Source organism: Diadema setosum, chromosome 6 (assembly GCF_964275005.1).
Source record: "Diadema setosum chromosome 6, eeDiaSeto1, whole genome shotgun sequence".
Classification (NCBI taxonomy): Eukaryota; Metazoa; Echinodermata; class Echinoidea; order Diadematoida; family Diadematidae; genus Diadema; species Diadema setosum.
The window spans coordinates 36198130-36219181 of NC_092690.1; the positions used below are offsets into that span (position 1 = coordinate 36198130).

Genomic DNA, 21052 nt, shown 5'->3' on the forward strand with positions numbered 1-21052 from the left:
TGCAGTACTCGGGCTTTCTACGATTTCATCAGACCATTTACTTCCGGGTAAGATCACTTCAAGCAAAATAAATTTATTTTACTAAAAAGAAACAGAAAAAAAATCACAATCAATGTGCCAATTTCTCGCAGCAATCAAACTTAGCACTCTGGACCAGGCTTATAAGGAATCAGCATTGGGCTACTTTCTGTGTGAAGATAATTTTAGACTAACTGCATTCTCATCGTGCAATTTTTCAATATTGCACCTGTAATATACACTCTATGTTATACCATCGAACTATTGAACTACAAGTATCTCACACGCATGAAATGAGGTCCAGATTTCATGATTTGGTTTCGTATTATTGTATGAGAAGAGACCCCTGATGTACAGGCTCCACAAGCATGAACAAATTTCTAACAGTTTTCGGTCAAACGTATCTTATATGTTATGATGTCTGGACCGATTTACAGAACTTACGAAATCTTATACTTCAGTACTTACTGTTCAAGTATTCACACCTTTTTGTTTCTCCTATATGACCCAACATTATGCAACAATTTTTCATGATACAATATGTACCAGTATTTTTTCTGTTCAAATAGAAATTTGAGAAATTTATTGAAAAAGGACAAGATCATTGATCAGATCACTCGTTTGACAATGCTGCCGAAATGTCATTACCTTTCAGTTTGTTTTCACATGCCTTGCTTTTTGGTCTTAACCTCGTTTTGATCAGGTCGGATGCACCAGCTTTCAAAAGAAGGAATTTGCCGGGGTTGATTTATGAAGGAGTGAGCGACCAACCAGTTCGAGTGAGTAGGTGTGCAGCGTGATAGCCGAATAAGTAAGCGGCCAACCATTGCGAAAGATTCTTATAATTATGCATGCTTTGCTCGACCAAGGAGGAATTAAGCCTCCAACTTTATATCCCTCATAAGTGAGATTCTTATCACTGATTGGTCAAAGGTATATCATGTGACAAGGTAATAGTTCCGTCTATCTTGCCTCAGGGTTTTCAGGTAAAGTGATAGAAAGCCAAAACCCTCGTGATAGTGACAGGCGGGTTCAAACTTTTAATAGCCGAGTTACAGTGCCGAGCTTTGGCGAGTTGTGGCGAGTTGCCTCAAAGGCACACTCGCGATAACTCGCTTAAAACTCTTCATGTAACTCGGGTTAACTCCTCGGCTAACGCCTCGGGTTAACTCCTCGGCTAACGCCTCGGGGTGATAGAAGGGTCGGTATGAAAAGAACCTTGGGAATGAAAATGTCCATCATCATCCTCATGAGCAGTCATGTATAATATCGAATGAGTAGTTCTTGCATGGTTTGCTTTACGGAGGACTAACCAACCAACCATTTAGGAAATTAGCAAAGGATTGATTTACGCAAAGGTATCCATCTATTTATATTGAATACGGTAGAATATCGACCTTGCAAATGTCTTTAAAAAAGGACAACCCGTAACTACTGAAAATCCAGTAATATTTCCTTTCTATGTGATTCAATGATTCAATGTTGTCTCTGAAAGAAGAGAGTAAAAAATAATATCTTCTCTGTTGGATATACCTCTGTTTTTTGGCTTCGGTATATATTATTCGCTTTATAATATTTCTGTTATCTCTCATCGGAAAACATTATGCCTGTTACGGAAGCACCGCAATATCCCGTCTTTGGTTTCTTTAGATGATTTCATCAGAAAATTGATTTCATCAGACAGTTGATTTCATCAGACAGTTGATTTCATCAGACAGTTGATTTCATTAGACAATTGATTTCATCAGACAATATTATTTTGCCCAGAATCATTCTAATGAAAGTCCAAATACTTACGGAGCGCCTCGAGTTTGGAAAATATTCAAACGACACAGTCATACAAATGTACGCTTCGACCTTTTTGTCTGTTGATTTCTGTGATAATGCACTGTTCTACGTTGACGTACGAGTTGACATATTTTCCTTTTTTTTTCTTCTTCTTCTTCTTCTTCTTTTTCTTCTTCTTTCCCAGCTCGCTGGGGGTAGTGGGGCCCAAAGTGTTATACTGCCCTGTCTTGACGCCGGCTTTGGTGTAGCGAAGAGCCAATCGCACGGTAAGAATCAACAGGTTGAATCCGCTTGTCGTCAGGTTACGACATGATAACCACCTGTACGCATATGTCAATATCGGCTGAGAATGATAGTTTGCCACTAAATTCATAGTGTTCAAGACAACTTAACTCCGTTCTCATTCTCAACAGACGTATACTTAATAATAAACATTTTTTTTTTTATAGTGGCAAGTGGGTTCAAATACTCTGATTATACTCAGAATGTGGTTGCCTCGGTATTAACGAAATGATCAGACAGTCTCAAAAGGACAACTGTGCTACATAAAATGATTATTAGGTACATGTAGTCGTGCCATCGGTGCCCAATCCGATCGCCCTCAGCTTTGCAGATAATGTTATAATCGATGATCGGCAGATTCCTGCAAGTCATAGTCTCTAAATCGCCAACTTATCTTGAAAGTAAGGAACATGGGCATATTTATCAAACATTAGGAAAAATCATACTGACGCTTGTTATTGCTCTCATTACTATCGATGTACTAGAATAAACTCCTAAAGAGCAAAACCGAGGAGTGCAAAACATATACACATGTATGTGATTTGCAACTGATTGACAAATTGCCCTACTTCGACGTAAATAAGCACTGAATTGATCAGTGTTTTAGTAGTAGCCATGATAGAAAAATCATGGGCGTACATACTCGAGCAGGATTCGACGACCTCCTGATCACCGGACAGGCGTCATCTCCACTAACCCACCGAGCATTCGCCCGACAGCAAGTGCTGGTTCCAATCCTTATAGCATGCAGCGGGTGCTGCTTTTATTATTCAAATTCATGAAATTCTTCCGTCGACATGTCTTCATTGCAACTGGTCGACAAATTGCCCTACTTCGACGTAAATAAGAATAAGAATAAGAAGGAAGAATTTCATGAATTTGAATATAATGTGATTTGTGTACTGCTTTTAGACACGTACAGCTGTCGACTGTTGAGCGATATTGGGAAAACAAAGAAAGATATTTGGTGTTTTTTTTTTCTTCTTCTTCATGGCAACGTTTTTATTTTTTTCCCGAACGTGCAGAAACTATTTCCAGGTCTTTTCAGCAGTACATGCCGAAGCAACACAGAGATTTTATCACCGCCATGGAGAATGGTCCGTCAATCAGATCGTTCGGTAAGGATAGCAGATCTCATCACAAGAGGTAGACATGCGAGACTTTATTCCGAGTTTATTCTTTTCTTGCTCTTTCATTAATCAACTTTTACAAGACAAGTCTATAGTGGCAAGATATTGACAACGGTTTAATTATTGGCGGGAATAATAATTAAGTGTGAAATGATCTGTGACACAAATTCACATTGGGAAGCTTCACATTACACATCGTTGCAGTCACACACCATTCATGTGGTAAAGCCATGATATATTGCTCACGTTGAACTGTCTAAAGATATGTTTATAGTATGCATGCATGGTGTATTGGAAGCAAAAGCATGTTGTCTAGTTGTTCACACTTTACGAACCATTTTAGATAACATGGCAAGTTACAAGAGAGCTATCAGCGAGATGTGACGACAGTCGTCCCTATTATAGCTGCTTTTGAAAGACATTCTCAAAGAGATTCGGAAAATGTCGCTTGATAATGACTAATGACAAAGGAAAGGTCATACTCATTGATCTCCACAGTTTACATTAGCCGACTATTCATTATGCCAGGTGTACCAGGAATGGTATGAATATACTACAAGTGTACTTGAATACTTAAGAGATACAAACAGTTGGTAAATCAGTCCGCCGAAACATGCAGCAATTTTGAGCTTGAATAACTCTCTGCGTGCCATATCATAATCATTACCTGCTCAAAGGTTTGTGTGTAATACATGTATTTTGTGCACGTTTGACTTAATATTGGCACAAAAAGGGGTTATGCGATACAAAATTATGTTGACCTGTATTGATATGCAATACCCTGATTATCACTACCCCTGTCTTATGTGGCCAAAAGTAACATACAAACGAGTACCATATTTCATGGTTATATTTTACTACTTTTTTTCAGATCATGTGGATACTCTCCAACAAATCCCTATGACGTGTATAACTTGCATATTTCTCTGCAGGGCACCTTTTTAAATTGGTATCTACAATGTATAGCTTACTTTAGCAATGATTGACAGATGACGTCACTGTAAGAAACTTGTTTTCCTGTTTTATTTTGCGTTGTCTTTGTAGGCGTATCAAAGTTACATGAAAAAACAGAGAATCGATAATTATCATCATTAAATATATGGAAAGAATGAAGTTGAATGCGTCTGCGCATGCACATGAAGGATGTTAAAAGTAGCATGAATCAACACACGTGACACGCATTTGCTTTGTACAGTTTCTTTAAGGACCACCAAAAAAAAAAAAGAGTATACGATACCTTCAGATCATTAGGTGAAGTGAGAAAATACAACAGGGAACATGTACGGCAGTGGAATAAAAAAAGAAATTGGAAATTTGTGCTTCGTATAAAGGCAACATTGAGGTCCTGTCCTAGCAGTCTTACCCAAGCAATGAACCCACTACGCCATGTCAAAGGAAAGGTGAACCCCATTCGTTTACTCTGGCTGTGCTTGTTCTGTATTGTATGTATATATATGTGTGTGTGTGTGTGTGTGTTTGCTTTTTTTTTTTTTACATTTGTCATTTTAGTTAAGCGATTTTGTGGCCCCAACAGGGATTTTCTTTTTGTCTTTGTCCTTATTACAGCGCAGTCCTGTGGGTCTTCCGACGCCCTCGCGAGCTTCAATGACTGTTTGGATGCTATCCGTAATTTCCGGACATGTCATCTTAAGATTGTGGGAAGGTCAGCTTCATGAACTCGATGTGATTAAATTGATCGCGAATTATAATACAAGATAAAATGATAATGCATCCATGCCGTGATTCTTGGCGGCTAGTACAAACCCTGACATGATATAAGGCGTCAGTTTTGCGTTTCAACCGTTGTTCCATCCTCACCCATAGTAAATTGACATGGGTACAGTGGACTCCCGTTATGACGAAGTCTTCGGGACCGCCAGTTTTCTTTCGTTATTTCGAAATATCGTTGTAACCGAACAAAGAAAAAAGAAATGTGCATAGATTGGATAATGTTGATACCTTCGTTTTTACTTCGCTGTAACCGGAATTTCGCTATAACCGCGTTCGTTATAGCCGGAGTGTACTGTACAATCTTTGTACATAAGTCACTGGTCTGTTTAAATTTCTGTCGAAGCAACGTTGCTTGATACTTTCATCTTTTTTTTTTAAACATTTGACAGTAGTATATCGGTAGAATCGATAGACTGAAAATCCTGAAAACCTATACGGAATACCAAACGGTTCATTCATGATACCTTGTGATACCAGACAGGGTTTACAGGGTCAGCATCACTTTGGGATGGGATAGCGCAAGCCTTTACTGTCGAATTATCAGATTCATTTTGATCATAACATCGTCTCGTAAGTCAATGCTCGATCCTGTTATCACCCTTATTATCACGGTTTGCTCCTGGCTTTTCTGCCGGCTTTGTTGGGGGTAATGACGACCTCTCCTATGAAATTAATTTCCAGATACCTAGTAGCAATGTCGAGAAAGGGCGACATAAAACTCGAAAAGGACGCTTTTTCCAAGCGCGGCAGACCTTCAAATGGACCTCCAGGTAACTCCATCATTTTTCTTTCTGCTTTTGTTTGTTTGTTTGTTTGTTTTTTCGTCTCCTGGCTGTAATGTTATCTATAGACCAGCTGCAAATGGATTGATATGAAGAATTTGATGTTTATTCAATTCATTTTCCCCCAAATAGATATAATTAATAAATATTCGTGTAAAAGTGATAAATCTGTTATCTCACGAGAAAATGAAAGAATATTGCAGGGAGTGATACCCATTAATATGATAATGATGTGGATTGAATGAATACAGCAATAATAATGGAATACACCAGTTGACGTTTGACGAAAATCGGACAATCTGGTGAAAAGTTGTGACTTTTCAATTGTCAGTGCCACCATTGTTGGATCAAAAGTCTTCAACAGTTCGTGGCATCACTGCAGGACGTTATGAATTAGAATGTAATAAGAACACCACGAAATGTCTTTTTTCGGTGAAAAATACACATATGAGTTCCCTCCACTTTTGATTTATAGGATTGAATTATTCCTCCGCGTTCTGAAAGAGGTGAGTCAAATGCTCTTTCTTTATCATTTTTTTTTTTCATTATGAAAACATGTTGACTTCTCTGAAGGTACATGATTGCATTTACGTCGTAGTCATGCAGTTGTACGTACCACAACTGCAGGACAACGAAGAATATAGTCTTCTCAGCTGAAGTTTAAAAATTAATAACTTCTAAACAGTGCTAAAGGGATTGCCCGTTTACCGCAAACTTCACTGATCCTTTCTCTGCATCAATTCAATCCACATTTGGGTATCACTTCCATTTAATCGGTGAACTAGTCTTCCTGCTGGAATAGTGGTTGACGTTGAACATGATTTAGATGGGTTTTTTTTTTTGTTTTTTTTTTAATGTCATTTTTCAAGAGGGAGGGGCGGTGTCATCATGCTTGATTTTATAGATTTTATTGACTGTTAATTTCAATCACCAGGTTTCCTGAGGTACCTCTCGGGTTTGCGTATCGCCACAGTCCGGGCCAAGCTAGCAGATGAGAACTGCAAGAAAGACATGGTCTCTATGGCAACCGTACATGGCCTCCGTTGGAAGATGCGGCTGAAGAAGTTTGTAAATACTTCAGGTTGGAGGACACGTAGAAGTCTGGCCATTACCATCTTAATTATTACTATTGCCGTTTTAATGGTGCTCAATTAGATTACGTTTGAAGTAGAGTCATCGCTATATGACGACTGGTGTGCCTCCTTTATATCGCGTTAGTCTTCCAATAGTTCTACATCAGAAGACGGCTTCACACGGCTGACATGAAGGTGAAATTACATGGTTGAAAGTTTGATGCTACAATCTAAGAAATGTGTTGAGTGTTTATGATATGCATTCCCTGAGTAAACTGTAAAACGTGAATGGCAATTTGTTTCAGAAAGCAATTATTTGAAGTGCAGTAGGCCTATTGTTGATATTTTTTTGACCTCATTGTCATAATAACTACTCTCAGCACTGAAGCCTTAGTTGATCAAAGCGTACGTGTGCTGCACTTCCAACAGGTCGAACCATTTCACATACAAGGGAGAATTAGCGGAATTTGAACACTTAATTCCATCTTTAACTTATAATCATCTCCCTCGACATTTAGCCCTGGACATGTCTCCATGTACATACTACGTTTGATGAAAATACTTTTGTTCGCTATTTCAGAAAGATGAGTATATAGTTAATATTGTTATAATTCTAGCATTTTACCATGACATGTCATTTTGACCCTTGACCGTTCACCATACAATGTACGACCCCAAACTTTGCAAGAGAATCTTTGTCGGGCAATACAACCGGCCTATTACGTTGCGTGAAGATAACGAGCTATTTCCGAGATATCAACAATATAATAATTGTATAATAGGCCCTATATTTCTTGGGGTGGGCGGTTTCCATTTGACCTTAGACCACAATCAGTGTCCCAATACTTTCTCAAGAAAAATGTTTACAGTATTTTTATTTATTCATTTACCTATTTATTTATTTATTTATTTATTCATTCATTCATTTATTCATTTATTTATTCTTTCTTTCTTTCTTCATTTACTTATTCATTCGGTAAAAGAACTTCACTTCACACATTAGATAAGGTGGAAATACCCAGACTGTGGAATTCTGGAATTTTACCTCGACCCATAATCCCTGAACTTGGGCGCGTGCGCCCACAAGTTGATACGAGCAGCTTCCCGGTCTACTAAAACATACATGATGTCAAGTTTTATGTGGGTACATTAAACGGTTCCCAAGAAAAGACGTTGATCACTGTACATAATTCAAGAAAAGTGGATAATTGAGATTTCAGGAAAGTATGGCAATATAAAGCTGCAATTCTATTTATTTCCATGCATGTCAGGCACTCATCTTTTCTACTTTTTTAACGCAACCTCATCATTAAATTATGCCGCGTACATTGTATTTTTTCTGTATTATGTATTGAAACGGACAAAACATGTTTCTGAATACCTAGAGTCATCCATAAAGAAAATCAGCATTTAGGCCTACTCAGTACTCAGCTGATATTCATATGAAAATGTAATGTATGATTACTACTTCATAAAAATGTCATGTGTATTACCTAATTACGTACAATTTTATCACTGAATAAATGTATGAATTGAATTGAATTGAAATGAAATTTCTGAATCTAAAGACGGGTCAAATTCAGGAACAATCGTACCGGTTCTCTTTATACCAAGTATTCATTGCACGTTCAGATTTGATATCTCATATTTTTCATTTTGTGGACATGATGACTGGTTCCCTAATTTCGTCACTGTGTCTTTTCTCTCGCATCGTTCTGTTTTTGTTTTCCTATTACATTCTCAGTATGACTACTAGTATACACTGAAGAGATAATGTACATGTAGACAAGTGCACTATAATTTCACATACAAACACTTAGTCTACAGCATATATTTACAAAGGAAGAAAGAAAGTAATTGAAAGACTGAAATGTGTATATACAATGTTGGGAGATAAGGGAAAAATAAGTCGAAAAGAATTTGAATGATTTTTTAAAATCTTTTTATTATTATTATTATTATTATTATCACTATTACAATTATTATGGGGGGGGGGGTCTTTTCTGTTTCCCATGATGTTTTTTCTTTTATATATGTATCTGACACTTTAAAATGAGTCGTTCTTCTTGCATAATACATAGAAGAGTATTAACAACTTATCTTTGCGTTCTCTTCCTTATCTTCTGCGTAAAGACAAAAAAAAGTGTCCCCAAAATTCCTTTATTCCTTATACTTAAATTCATTTCAAATTAAAAGTCATTCTTGGGCCGGTATGTTCATTATTCAATTTCAATACACACACACACACACACACACACACACACACACACACACACAAAATGCTCTGAAAGTGCACAGATTTATCATTATAATTATTTTTATTCTTTACCGAGTTGAGTTTTCTTGAGTTAGGTCCGTTTCCTCTTTACAAGTGTTTCGTCTGATGTTTTTTTTTTTTCTGAAGTACGGACTGTACTGTACACCCATTTGATTTACCATTGCAGTTACATGTAGATTATAGTTTGTGCACATAAAATTTAATGTTTTGTGCATACCTTGTTTTATAATGGAGTTGCTGAAAAACTGTCAGCTGAGAGCAAAATAATGTAACTACTATGAATACCATGTGTGTCGTGTATACCTCGACAACTACAATTACCATTTTAAAGTACTTGCACAGCTGTACTATTTTTTTTTCTACATAGTTGCTTTCCTATTTGTGTTTAAATAAGCTGTATAATTGTAATATTTGTTATTGTTGCTTCTTGATGAAACTTTGCATGTCTATATACAGAGTATATGATGTTGTTTTTATTACATTTTACAATGTGATACATTCAAATTTAGCCATTGGTCTACTGTTTTACATGTTGTTTTTTCCCCAATAGGCCATTAACCAATCAATTAATCAAGAAACAAAATGAACCAAATAAAAAAAAAAATATGGAGAGTAATGATAATTACACTCATAATGCACTCTTTGCACTGTGTGCGTGTTTATTTGTTTTTGTTTTGTTTTATTTTTGCCTTATGGGACTAATAACTCTGGATAGAAAACCAATGAGTTTTTGTTTTGTTGAAATGAGTGATATTTACAATAAAGTCTTCGTATAATTATGGGAGCATTCACGTATTGTTTTAGTTGTTGTTGTTGTTGTTGTTTGGTAGCCTCTGCACAGTTCTCTGCTTTTTTTTTTCTTCATCAAAACACTGAAGTAAAAATGGCCCCAGTGATAACTGGTGGACAAGGACTGCCTCGTTATTTATGGAATGGTATAGTAGGCCTACTGGTTGAAGTGAGGATTCAGCTTTTAACTTTTTGCGAGATACATGAACTTAGAAACCACTCTATGAAATGTTAAGGAGCATACAATTCTAACAGGAATTTAAAGTTTAGTTTAACTAAAATTGGTTTTGAAATGGCCGAGATATCCAACGACAAAGTAAAAAGAGCACGAAAAAAGGTGCAGTGCGTCCCATCTTTTATTAGGATTGCTATATTTTGGATATCTCGGCCATTTCAAAACCAATTTCCATCAGACCAACATTCAATTCCTCTTAGAATTACATGCTCTTTCATATTTCATGAGAGGTTTCTCATTATCTCACACACACACACACACGTTACACACACACACACACACACACACACACACAGTTGGAAACCTGAAGCCCCATCTCAACTAGACCCATACCATCCGCACACTGCCTTGTGGAATAGCAATGATCCGCAATAAAAAAGAGATATCACAAAGGCACACACACGGATTACACACAAATTCATTTGCATTAACTCTTAAAGTACTTAAGAACTGTATTTTTCACTGTTGTATTAAATGTTCACACCATACAATGTATAACTCAATGGGAAATGTATGCACAACTCGTGGATAAAATCCACATCAAACAGCAACATAATTATAAGAGATTCATGTGTAGGACCAAGCACCCGGTAACACTCCCGTGCATACGAAAAATTAAGTAAACTCCCAAAAATAATGAAAATTGTGTGGGATAAGAAAAGTATTGACTCTCATGAGAATCGAATTTCGTTTCATTTGTAATAGCTGTTTCTTCAGTTTAAAGGACTCCCAACTCATGTGAAGTTTTAGTTTGTAGGCCGTATTTACCAAAAACAACAAAGTGTTGTGAGCAATATTGACACTCAAAGTTTATTAACAGTCAAGCTTGACAAAGATCAGGAGAAACACAATACAGTAAAATGAGAGCAAAAGTATAAAATTTATGGAACACATACTCCCATATACACACTATTGTTTTGTTTTCCTGAAAACAAAAGTTTGTTTTGTTTTTTCTTTTATTCATGCTTATATAGTAAAGTGATCTTTCCAAATACTAAAATATACATTGTAGTATTTTGTCTCTAAATTTTCAATGTCATAATGAAAAAAAAAAGTCCAATGCATTTTTATATCAATTTCATACGTCATTGAAAAGTATAAAATGTAAAACCATAAAATTTTAGGTCATGCGCTGGTAAACATGACAGCATAAAACTTCTTCAGTCACCCAACCTCCACTCCCCACTCTCACCCCCTCCCCCCAAAAAGGGGAAACAAATAAACATAATAACTGAAACAAATTATTACTTTTTATGGCCACTATGGAAGCAATGAGCATTGGTATGCAGGCAAGCAACCCTGACCTACAGCATTTAAAACCTCTGAAGGACTAGGCTATGGGATTAACCCTATTCTAACTGGGGGGGTCAAATTGACCCCCCCCCCCCTCGACGTTTCGCGCCACGATTCCGCAATGCGCAAAGATTTTGCCGCGTTGTTTCACAACTTTTTTCATTGAAGTCTTCCGCATATTTTGAGATCAAATTTGCGACGTCCGGGTACACCGTTCTGAAGTTACGTAATGTTATGCATATGCATGTCAACCTGAAAACAGTTCAAATTCATGATATCGTGTGCAAATTGAATGCAAATTGTGTTTTTTGGTTAAATTGATATAAATTAGATTATTTCAACTTTTGACCATTGAAATTAATCAATTCAAGTGTAGATAAGCCTGAAAAAGTGCCTACAACAAATTTTGGCAAAAAAACAATAGAAAACAAAAGGTCGAAAGAACAATAAAATACATAAGAAATTAACAAAACAATAAAATACATAAGAAATTGATTTTGATTGTGCTATTTTTTTACATGAAAATTGTTTGATATATCTTGAGGAATTCTGACACAAAAATTTAGCAATACTTCAGTCTTTTTAATGAAGTTATAGGTGAAAATATGATTTCATGCACAAATTTGCATAATTAATTTATTAAAAATAGAAAGGCAATATTTTTCTATTGTATGACCATGTAATCTTGTAGTTGACATCCAGCTCTATCTTCAGGTAAAATTTCGCAACGATCGCGCGATCGGTGGCCGCAATCTGAAGGGGGGGATCAAATTGACCGCCCCCCCCCCCACACAGTAAAAATTTGGTCTCAAATAGCCCAGTTAGAATAGGGTTAAGTACATTGCCAAGGGGGGCAAATGACTGTTACCATGGGATTCGGACACCACGGACCATTTGATTGATGCAGGACTGGTAGTTCTTGGTCTTTATCCACTGAGCCTCTACAACAACATAGCAGAGGTCACTTTCAAACACTTTAACATTTAAGTCTTTAACAGTCTTTAACATTTTGATACTCGGTGAGATATCCTTCCCTTAAATTCTTAGTGCATGTCGGGTCACCTTTCTTGTCCTCCTGTAAAACAAGGAATGTTCGCATGCATCTTAATTTCTTGAATTTTGCGGGAGCAAAGATTTGCGAAATTAAAATGCATGTGAAAGTTCTTGTCTACACTATACACACTGAATGTTAGAGGCAACTCACAAAAAACTCATGACGCGCAAAAAGCTGTTGGCTCCAATTCACGAAAATATATACCGCAAATATATCATGTATCATGTTTTACAGTATTTCTAAGCTTCGTACTTTCAGCACAGTGGTCACTATCAAACTGCCCTCCTCACACCCCCCCCCCCAAAAAAAAATATACACTGCATGTACATTGTACATGTATAAATGTATACATGTATAAATGTGAACATATCAAAACACACACACACACACATACGTAGAAGACAATAAGATAAAAATCAAACAAAGATAAGGGTTTTTGGTCAAGGGAGGCTTCATCCATGCCTCAAGGAATCGATCACTCATGTGTTGGATGCAATGCTGTGCTACCTCAAGGCATACTTGGAACAGGAGTGGAGGATTCCTATCCCTCCAAGCTCACGTAACCTCTCAAGGTGCCTGAAGGAGAAAGGCAAATAACGATACAGAGATACACAAATAATGGATCAAGGGAGATCAGTGTAATGAAAAATGAACAGACTACTTTTTTGGTCAATGTCTCTCTGAGTAGATAAACTGTTATACTAAACAGCTCAACTATCTAACTTTATAAGAAAGATCATTAAGCTTGGTAAGAGTATACCACATTACCTCATTTTTACACTGGCCTGCAAAGGCGACTCCCATTATCATGGAGTTCTCGGATCTGGCAATTCCTTTTTGTCATATCAAAATGTTGTTATAGGTAAATGATAGAATTGAAATAAAACAATATTTATCGTCATTTTGTGACATGATTTCATTTGCAAAAGGGGTTAGATCCATTTTTGATGAAAATTGAGTTATTAGCATCACTGCACAGAATTACAGTTGAGTTAGCTACAGTGAAAATTTCAATTGCAGACAAACATTTGAATAGAAATTATTGCAAAATGAGATTTAGATTTACCATTGACTTGTGTACAAATTCTCAAAAATAAACCTACTTTTCTCTAAAGTACTAAAAGTGGATCTAACCCCTTTTGCAAATAAACTCTTCAAATAGAGATTATCTTTGATGTTCCTCATCCCTACTGTGTTACCATGGCTTTCCTGTTGGACTGAGACACATTGCTACACCTGAGTAGGCTTCCTAATTTACATCTAGGTCAAAGTTTCAATGGGATACTGCATACCAAAGAAAAAAATTGGCAAATTAACCTACATGTAACTGCATGTACTGTACAAGTAGATATTTTCACATGAATAATTTTTTGCATTGAGCAGCTCAAAAACATACTGTATTTGCAGGTTCTTGAATTTGTGTTGCGGAATTGTCAGCCCATGCAAAATGTGCAGAGAACATTATGAAGATATTTTCACAGGATTTAAGATATGCACTAGCCAGATGTAAAGTGAAATACAAGAAAATTAATGTACACGTACTGTTTGTCACCTATCTGAGTTTTTTCTTTCAGTTTCAGTGCTTTACTACAGAATGGGAAGAGCGCCTTCCATGAAAGGATGAACACAATGTCATGGTGAAAGTTACATACCTTTGGTCTGCAGTTGCCAGCCGAGCTAGTGTGATTGCACAGTTCTGCTTTATGGTCTCATTGGTAGTGTCCGTCTTGGACAGCAGCGTCTTCACGATGTCCGTCTCGGCCAGACGCTCGCTGACCCCGGCGACCTCCACGCAGTGACTAAGGGACAGTGCGACGTTAGCAACGACAGAGTCACTGGGAGAAGAGAGATGGTGCAGGTAGCAGCTCAGCTCTGAAGGGAGATGAGGGAAAAGAGGGTCAGTTATTGATGTGGCAGTTCCTGCCAAAAGGGGCCAATGAAATGATCTGGCCTCTCTACAATGCCACATGACTAACTATAGTGTGGCCCTTGTGTAAACACACATGTACCCAGATATGAAACAACTATTTCATAAGACCTTTGTCCTGTCTTAAAAACACTTGTATTTATCAAATCTTGCTCTATACTATAAACATTTGTATTGATCATGAGTTTGCGTTGTACTAGACAAATCTAGTATATTCCTCAATACGTTTGCCGTATACCACAAATAACAGGATGAATCACATTCATTGAATGTCCCAAGTACTGTAAAAGTGGAAATTTTCGCGGAGTGGAAATTTTGGAGATGTTTCGGCAAGCATATTCTTGCCTTTTTTTAAGTGCCATAGAAGCCTCCAAAGATTTCATCATACAATTGCTCAGTACAAGAAGACAAAGACAGTACAAAGAGAATAACAATATCACTCCCATCATTCAACCAACTGCAACCCTTCCTATTGCAATACATTTAAGTGCCTAAACAGTACAGATAAGCTACTATATAATCCACTTGTAGATGCATTGGAAATAGATGTGGCATATCAAAATAACTATTGACACTACATATGCAGTAGTTCTGACATTTGTTTACGTCGATGTAGGGCAATTTGTCAATCAGTTGCAATGAAAACATCTCGACGGAAGAATTTCATAAATTTGAATAACAAAGCAGTACCCGCTGCATGCTATAAGGATTAGAACCAACACTTGCTGTCGGGCGAAAGCTCGGTGGTCTAGTGGAGATGACGCCTGTCCGGTGATCAGGAGGTCGTAGGTTCGAATCCTGCTCGAGTATGTACGCCCATGATTTTTTGATCATGGCTACTACTAAAACACTGATCAATTCAGTGTTTATTTACGTCGATGTAGGGCAATTTATCAATCAGTTGCAATGAAAACATCTCGACGGAAGAATTTCATAAATTTGAATAACAAAGCAGTACCCGCTGCATGCTACAAGGATTAGAACCAACACTTGCTGTCGGGCGAAAGCTCGGTGGTCTAGTGGAGATGACGCCTGTCCGGTGATCAGGAGGTCGTAGGTTCGAATCCTGCTCGAGTATGTACGCCCATGATTTTTTGATCATGGCTACTACTAAAACACTGATCAATTCAGTGTTTATTTACGTCGATGTAGGGCAATTTGTCAATCAGTTGCAATGAAAACATCTCGACGGAAGAATTTCATAAATTTGAATAACAAAGCAGTACCCGCTGCATGCTATAAGGATTAGAACCAACACTTGCTGTCGGGCGAAAGCTCGGTGGTCTAGTGGAGATGACGCCTGTCCGGTGATCAGGAGGTCGTAGGTTCGAATCCTGCTCGAGTATGTACGCCCATGATTTTTTGATCATGGCTACTACTAAAACACTGATCAATTCAGTGTTTATTTACGTCGATGTAGGGCAATTTGTCAATCAGTTGCAATGAAAACATCTCGACGGAAGAATTTCATAAATTTGAATAACAAAGCAGTACCCGCTGCATGCTATAAGGATTAGAACCAACACTTGCTGTCGGGCGAAAGCTCGGTGGTCTAGTGGAGATGACGCCTGTCCGGTGATCAGGAGGTCGTAGGTTCGAATCCTGCTCGAGTATGTACGCCCATGATTTTTTGATCATGGCTACTACTAAAACACTGATCAATTCAGTGTTTATTTACGTCGATGTAGGGCAATTTGTCAATCAGTTGCAATAATGGATCCATATTTGATGCAACTTCTTAGGCACCTCTGAATCGATAGAACAAATCAATATTTACGAGGATCAACAGCAACAAAAGCTCAAAGAAATGGGAGGAAAGTTCATGTCGCACTTTATATGCAAACTATTATGTTGCCTTCTTAAATCTGTGAATTTGTGTGGCATCTTTAGGTTCTGATCAAAACGAAGGGCTCCTGCCTGAGAGCAAGATGCAATGTCAGAAAAACCATCAGACTAAACCAAAATGGCATTGCATGAGACCTAGCTGTAGAGCAGCCTCTTGGCATGGCAGGTGCAATGGTCAAACGATGTACATAATCAAAGCATAGATGTCATCGCTACTCATCGCAATGGAAACTGGTTCTGAACAGCCTCATCTGGCCCGGCCTGTGAACGTTAGGCCTATTGTTGCTGACTATGTTCTGGTTGATGATGGCACGTCGGGATGAAATTTTTTGGCAAGATAATGAGAAACTACTTATGAAATATGAAAGAGCATTGAAATTTATGGGGAATTCAAAGTTTGTTTGACAAAAATTGGTCTAGAAATGGCTGAGAAATGCAAAAATACGTCGTCCGATTAAAAGTGTGGGTCCCACACTTTCCCTGTGATACGACCTTACCTCCCTCTACCGTTTGAATTTGACTACATTGGGCTTGGGCTTTTTCAACCGTTACCTTCCGCACACGAGAGCGATGTGTACCGCACGGCTTGGTCTGGGAGGTTGACCTTTTCACCTCCGTGAATTTGGGAGAGAGACGGCGCGGCGTGGGAATATTGCGTAATCATGGGGGTTCATGGCACATTTGCAGAACTGTATGCACGTCGCGTGTGTGTGGAGTTCTGTGATCGCACTGCGCTATACATGTATATCAGCCGTCGCGTCGTTCCGTTTGTTTACTTGAGGGCACATAGTCTCCTTTCCTCGGTGTGATGCTGCGTATAGAGCTCTACGGATTCCGACGCGACTCGAGAGCAACTAAAACAATTAGGTTTTGCAAGACGAGGTATACATACGTCTCCGACCCAGAAATCTCGCAAAAGAATATAGAACCTTTCGAAATGAGGCGTAAGGGACAACGAAGGGATCGCGATTATTGAAACTGGACAAGATGCATGCCTTCATCCCGTAGAAATGAACCGACGCGACACCTGGATCTACCGACCCCAGCTCGCGATGTCCTGAGTGAAAAGGTGAGTATACAGGCATTGAGTGTACAAGTTAGTCAGTCCGACCCATCTTTATCCGTATAAGTGCATGATGTGAGAGCTTGAAGTTTATCTCGTGAAGAATATCCTGTGCCTGCTAGAAAAGATGTATGTAGGATGACCCACAAAAGACTTGATTAGTTTATTTTTTCACCTTGATTTTCAAGGTTTTTTGCGTGTAAAAAGTTCAGAAAAATAGATTTCTAAATAATGAATTTCGCAAGGAGTAATCGGCCAAACGAGAATGAAGTAGGGTCCCTTATGCCGAGGGTTCGTTGATCTGAAAATGAAATAAATTTCCTTATTCTGAAGCGTCCATAGTATTCTCAAGATTATGTGTATCGATCCGAAAACGAAATAAAGCTCGTAATTCCAAAAAGGAGATTCGTTAGTCAAAAATGAAGGAATGTTCGTTATTAATTCTAAAAGTGAATAATATGTGCCCAAAGAGAATGGGGAGGGGTGATTATAATTTCTGTCGAGTATAGTTTACATGAGATTTGGAAGGGGATGATCTACACTGTACTACTAGGTAGTATCAGAAACAGGGGAACACAATGGCGCGGCAGCATTACACCCTCGTCGTGTCATTTTCTTTTCCCTACCTTTGAGTAGCCCCTATTTATAATAACCGTTTCTACATCATATTACATAGCTCAGCCTTATGATGTAATTAATCTGTCATATCATAATCATAAAAATGAAGTATACAATACCTGCAACATAACGACTAACATGGCCGTTTGGCGGAGGTTCAGTGGTCCGATGCATCATGATTATGTGCGTGTGTTTGCGTATCATTTTCATTCAATTTTCTCTGCGTAGTATCCTATATACTTTTTTATATGTATTTTGATTTGTCTGCTTTTGTTTTCAAAGCTCTTCAATTACTGTTTGTTATTATTAAATTGACTGAGACGCTATATGCCGTAGAAGACTGTAGGTTGTTCATTCACTGTGTCAGTTTTGTCCATCTATGTAGATCGTATACATATTGTACATAGATCCATCATGATGAATTGCTGTTTGCTTTGATGTGCCCTTTTCTTTGAAGTGTGCTGAATAATTATGAAAGTTATAATAGATGGAAATATGATTTTTTTTTTTTAATTTGACAAGCTATAAGATGATTTGCAGGTTGCATAATTCCATTTCCATTTCATAATTTGTTATCACAGTCAGTGGGAGCAGCTTGATGTCACGTTCTAAAACTTTTTAGGATGTTATGATTATGTTCCCCGGATGAATCCCTTCTGAGAAGAAAAAAAAAATAATCTTCAGATGTATTTTTTTTTTCTCAAAAGGGATTCATTCTGGGAACAATGTGTGTATAATTTTTCATAGATTGTCGGTTATGAATGCAACCAATGTCTTTTCCTTTTACACTTTCATCATAACAGGAAGTAGGCTATGGATACTCTACATCTCAAATGGCACTTTAGTGGTTTCTCGGGACCTCTGAAAATGAAATCAGACCACCAAACTTCTAAACAGTTTATATAATTATTTTGACGGTTCCATCGGAGAACTGTGTCGGAAAAAAAAAAAAATGCTTCCTTTCATTGGTAGGCCACGATACATTTCTTTTTTCGGGCCATCAAAATTCGAATTGAACGTTTTTGTAAGCGATACGAACAGGACACCAAAAATAAATAAATAAATAAATAAAACTCAAGTTTGTCTCGGAAATAAGCTGTGAAAACTCAATTGATTCCATTAACAGGGAACGCGGGATATTGCGATGAATCATGGTAGTCAATGAGATACGTTGTATTATACCCGACGTTACTCTTTCAATATACGTTCACGCGTGAAAAAAGAATGAATCTTTAATTCCACTGTATCAATTTTTTTATAGATCTCAGGAGCAAATCGAGAAAAGACAGGAATGCGCATTGGAAGCCAGTCACCAAAGGTAATGTTATTCTAGTAAATATATAAACAAACATGACCTGTTCTTTTTCGCATTGTGTGTGTGTGTGCATGTGTATTTGTGTTTTTGTTTTATTTTGTTTTGTTTTTGTTTTTTGTCTGTAGATTGTGAAAACACGTAAGGCCTATATCGGCCTATATGACGCTTATTTTTATTCCGCGAATTTCTTATTAGTCAGAATGGAAGGCATTGTGTGAATATCATTTTACTCTGGTACATAAACTAGGGGATGTGCGATTGAATCGTATATTAGTTGAAGAAAATGTCTATTCATGGAACCATGGTAATAAAATTATATATGAAAATGTTTCTGTTTTGTTCTTTATTACACAGGCAGATGTGTTCAACCAAAACAAAATAAAACAAACAAAAAAAAAAAAACACCAAAAGAATTGGAGAGGTTCGGACATGCCGATTTTCTATGCCCGGCCACGAAGTATCGCCAGAGACAGTCGCTTTATCCATCTGTCTTGCTCCTGAAAAGTTTCTTCCTCCACCTCTCCGAAGTTCGGCCGAGCCCCTTCGCAGCCTGAACGTTCCTGGCGAAAACCATGCCCAGCCCGAGGCCTGTCATTCCATCTGGCCCGCTGCTACCCACAGCCCACCTGTCTGAAGAGTTGAACATTGGGGAACGACGTTGATGGCATCACAGCGAGTATCCACGGTGGTTGTTCAAACTGTGTGAACAGTTTCTTTGGTAATCTACTCTGCTGTGGAATCGGCAGTAGACTAGATCATGGTGTACTATTAGGTCGTATTTTTTTTTTAATACAGTGTACTGTACATTGTTCTAAGTTTTGCACACAACTATATCCCCACAAACACAAGAGCCACTATTAGGGTTCGCGCGTATGCCAAAAAGCTGGATACAAATCTCGAGATTTACATGGCCATCGTAATTTCGAGATTTTTGCACATGTGCACACAAAATCCCACTAATTTGCGCGATCAGCATCGCGACGGTACCAAAAAAAAAAAGAAAAAAAAAAATCTTGCACTTGATTTCTGAAATAGTGCGCTGATTTGCTCCCGGTGACCGCGTAAACGGTTGACCGAAAATACTTTACTAATCTCCAGATTTTATATTCCATCATTCAAGCGAGCATCACAATAACGGGTAAATGACAACATCACACTACTGTGTGACAGCTGCGTAAATATTGTCGGTATATGCAAACGCGTGAAGAGGGGGAAACATCACGAGATTTGGAGTTCAATCGTCATCCTGGGTCGTCATCTCGCCATGTTGTTATACGTGTGGATCCGGCTAATGGCGCGTAGATATTCTACAGAATGGAAAGATAAACTTTTTAGGATGTTATGGTTATGTTCCCCGGATGAATCCCTTCTGAGAAAAAAAAAAATAATAATCTTCAGATGTATTTTTTTTTCTCAAAGGGATTCATCCTGGGAACAATGTGTGTATAATTTTTCATAGATTGTCGGTTATGAATGCAACCAATGTCTTTTCCTTTTACACTTTCATCATAACAAGAAGTAGGCTGGATGGATACTCTACATCTCAAATGGCACTTTAGTGGTTTCTCGGGACCTCTGAAAATGAAATCAGACCACCGAACTTCTAAACAGTTTATAATAATTATTTTGACGGTTCCATCGGAGAACTGTGTCAAAAAAAAAAAAATGCTTCCTGTCATCATCCCGCTATGAAATGAATGATGGGTAGTAGATCCGGCTAATGGCGCGTAGGTATTCTACAGAATGGAAAAATAGTAAACACAATATCAATACATGCATGATATTAATGAATGCGAACGATCCGGGTGAACAAGCGCATGTTGTATCATTG

General features: G+C 37.8%; 1 protein-coding gene and 1 pseudogene across 1 annotated transcript in view; one reads left to right on the forward strand and one right to left on the reverse strand.

Moving 5' to 3' along the window:
- Positions 1–12810: 12810 nt before the first annotated feature.
- The window catches only part of LOC140229763 (tetratricopeptide repeat protein 12-like), a 29099-nt gene continuing 20857 nt past the window's right edge, over positions 12811–21052 (reverse strand). The window contains exons 13-14 of the mRNA XM_072309998.1: positions 14106–14325; positions 12811–13029 (exon numbers count right to left, since the gene is read on the reverse strand). Coding sequence (XP_072166099.1) covers positions 12957–13029; positions 14106–14325 — 293 coding nt within the window. The 3' untranslated portion in view covers positions 12811–12956. The remainder of the gene's footprint in view (positions 13030–14105; positions 14326–21052) is intronic.
- On the forward strand, positions 17217–19883 carry LOC140230169 (uncharacterized; annotated as a pseudogene).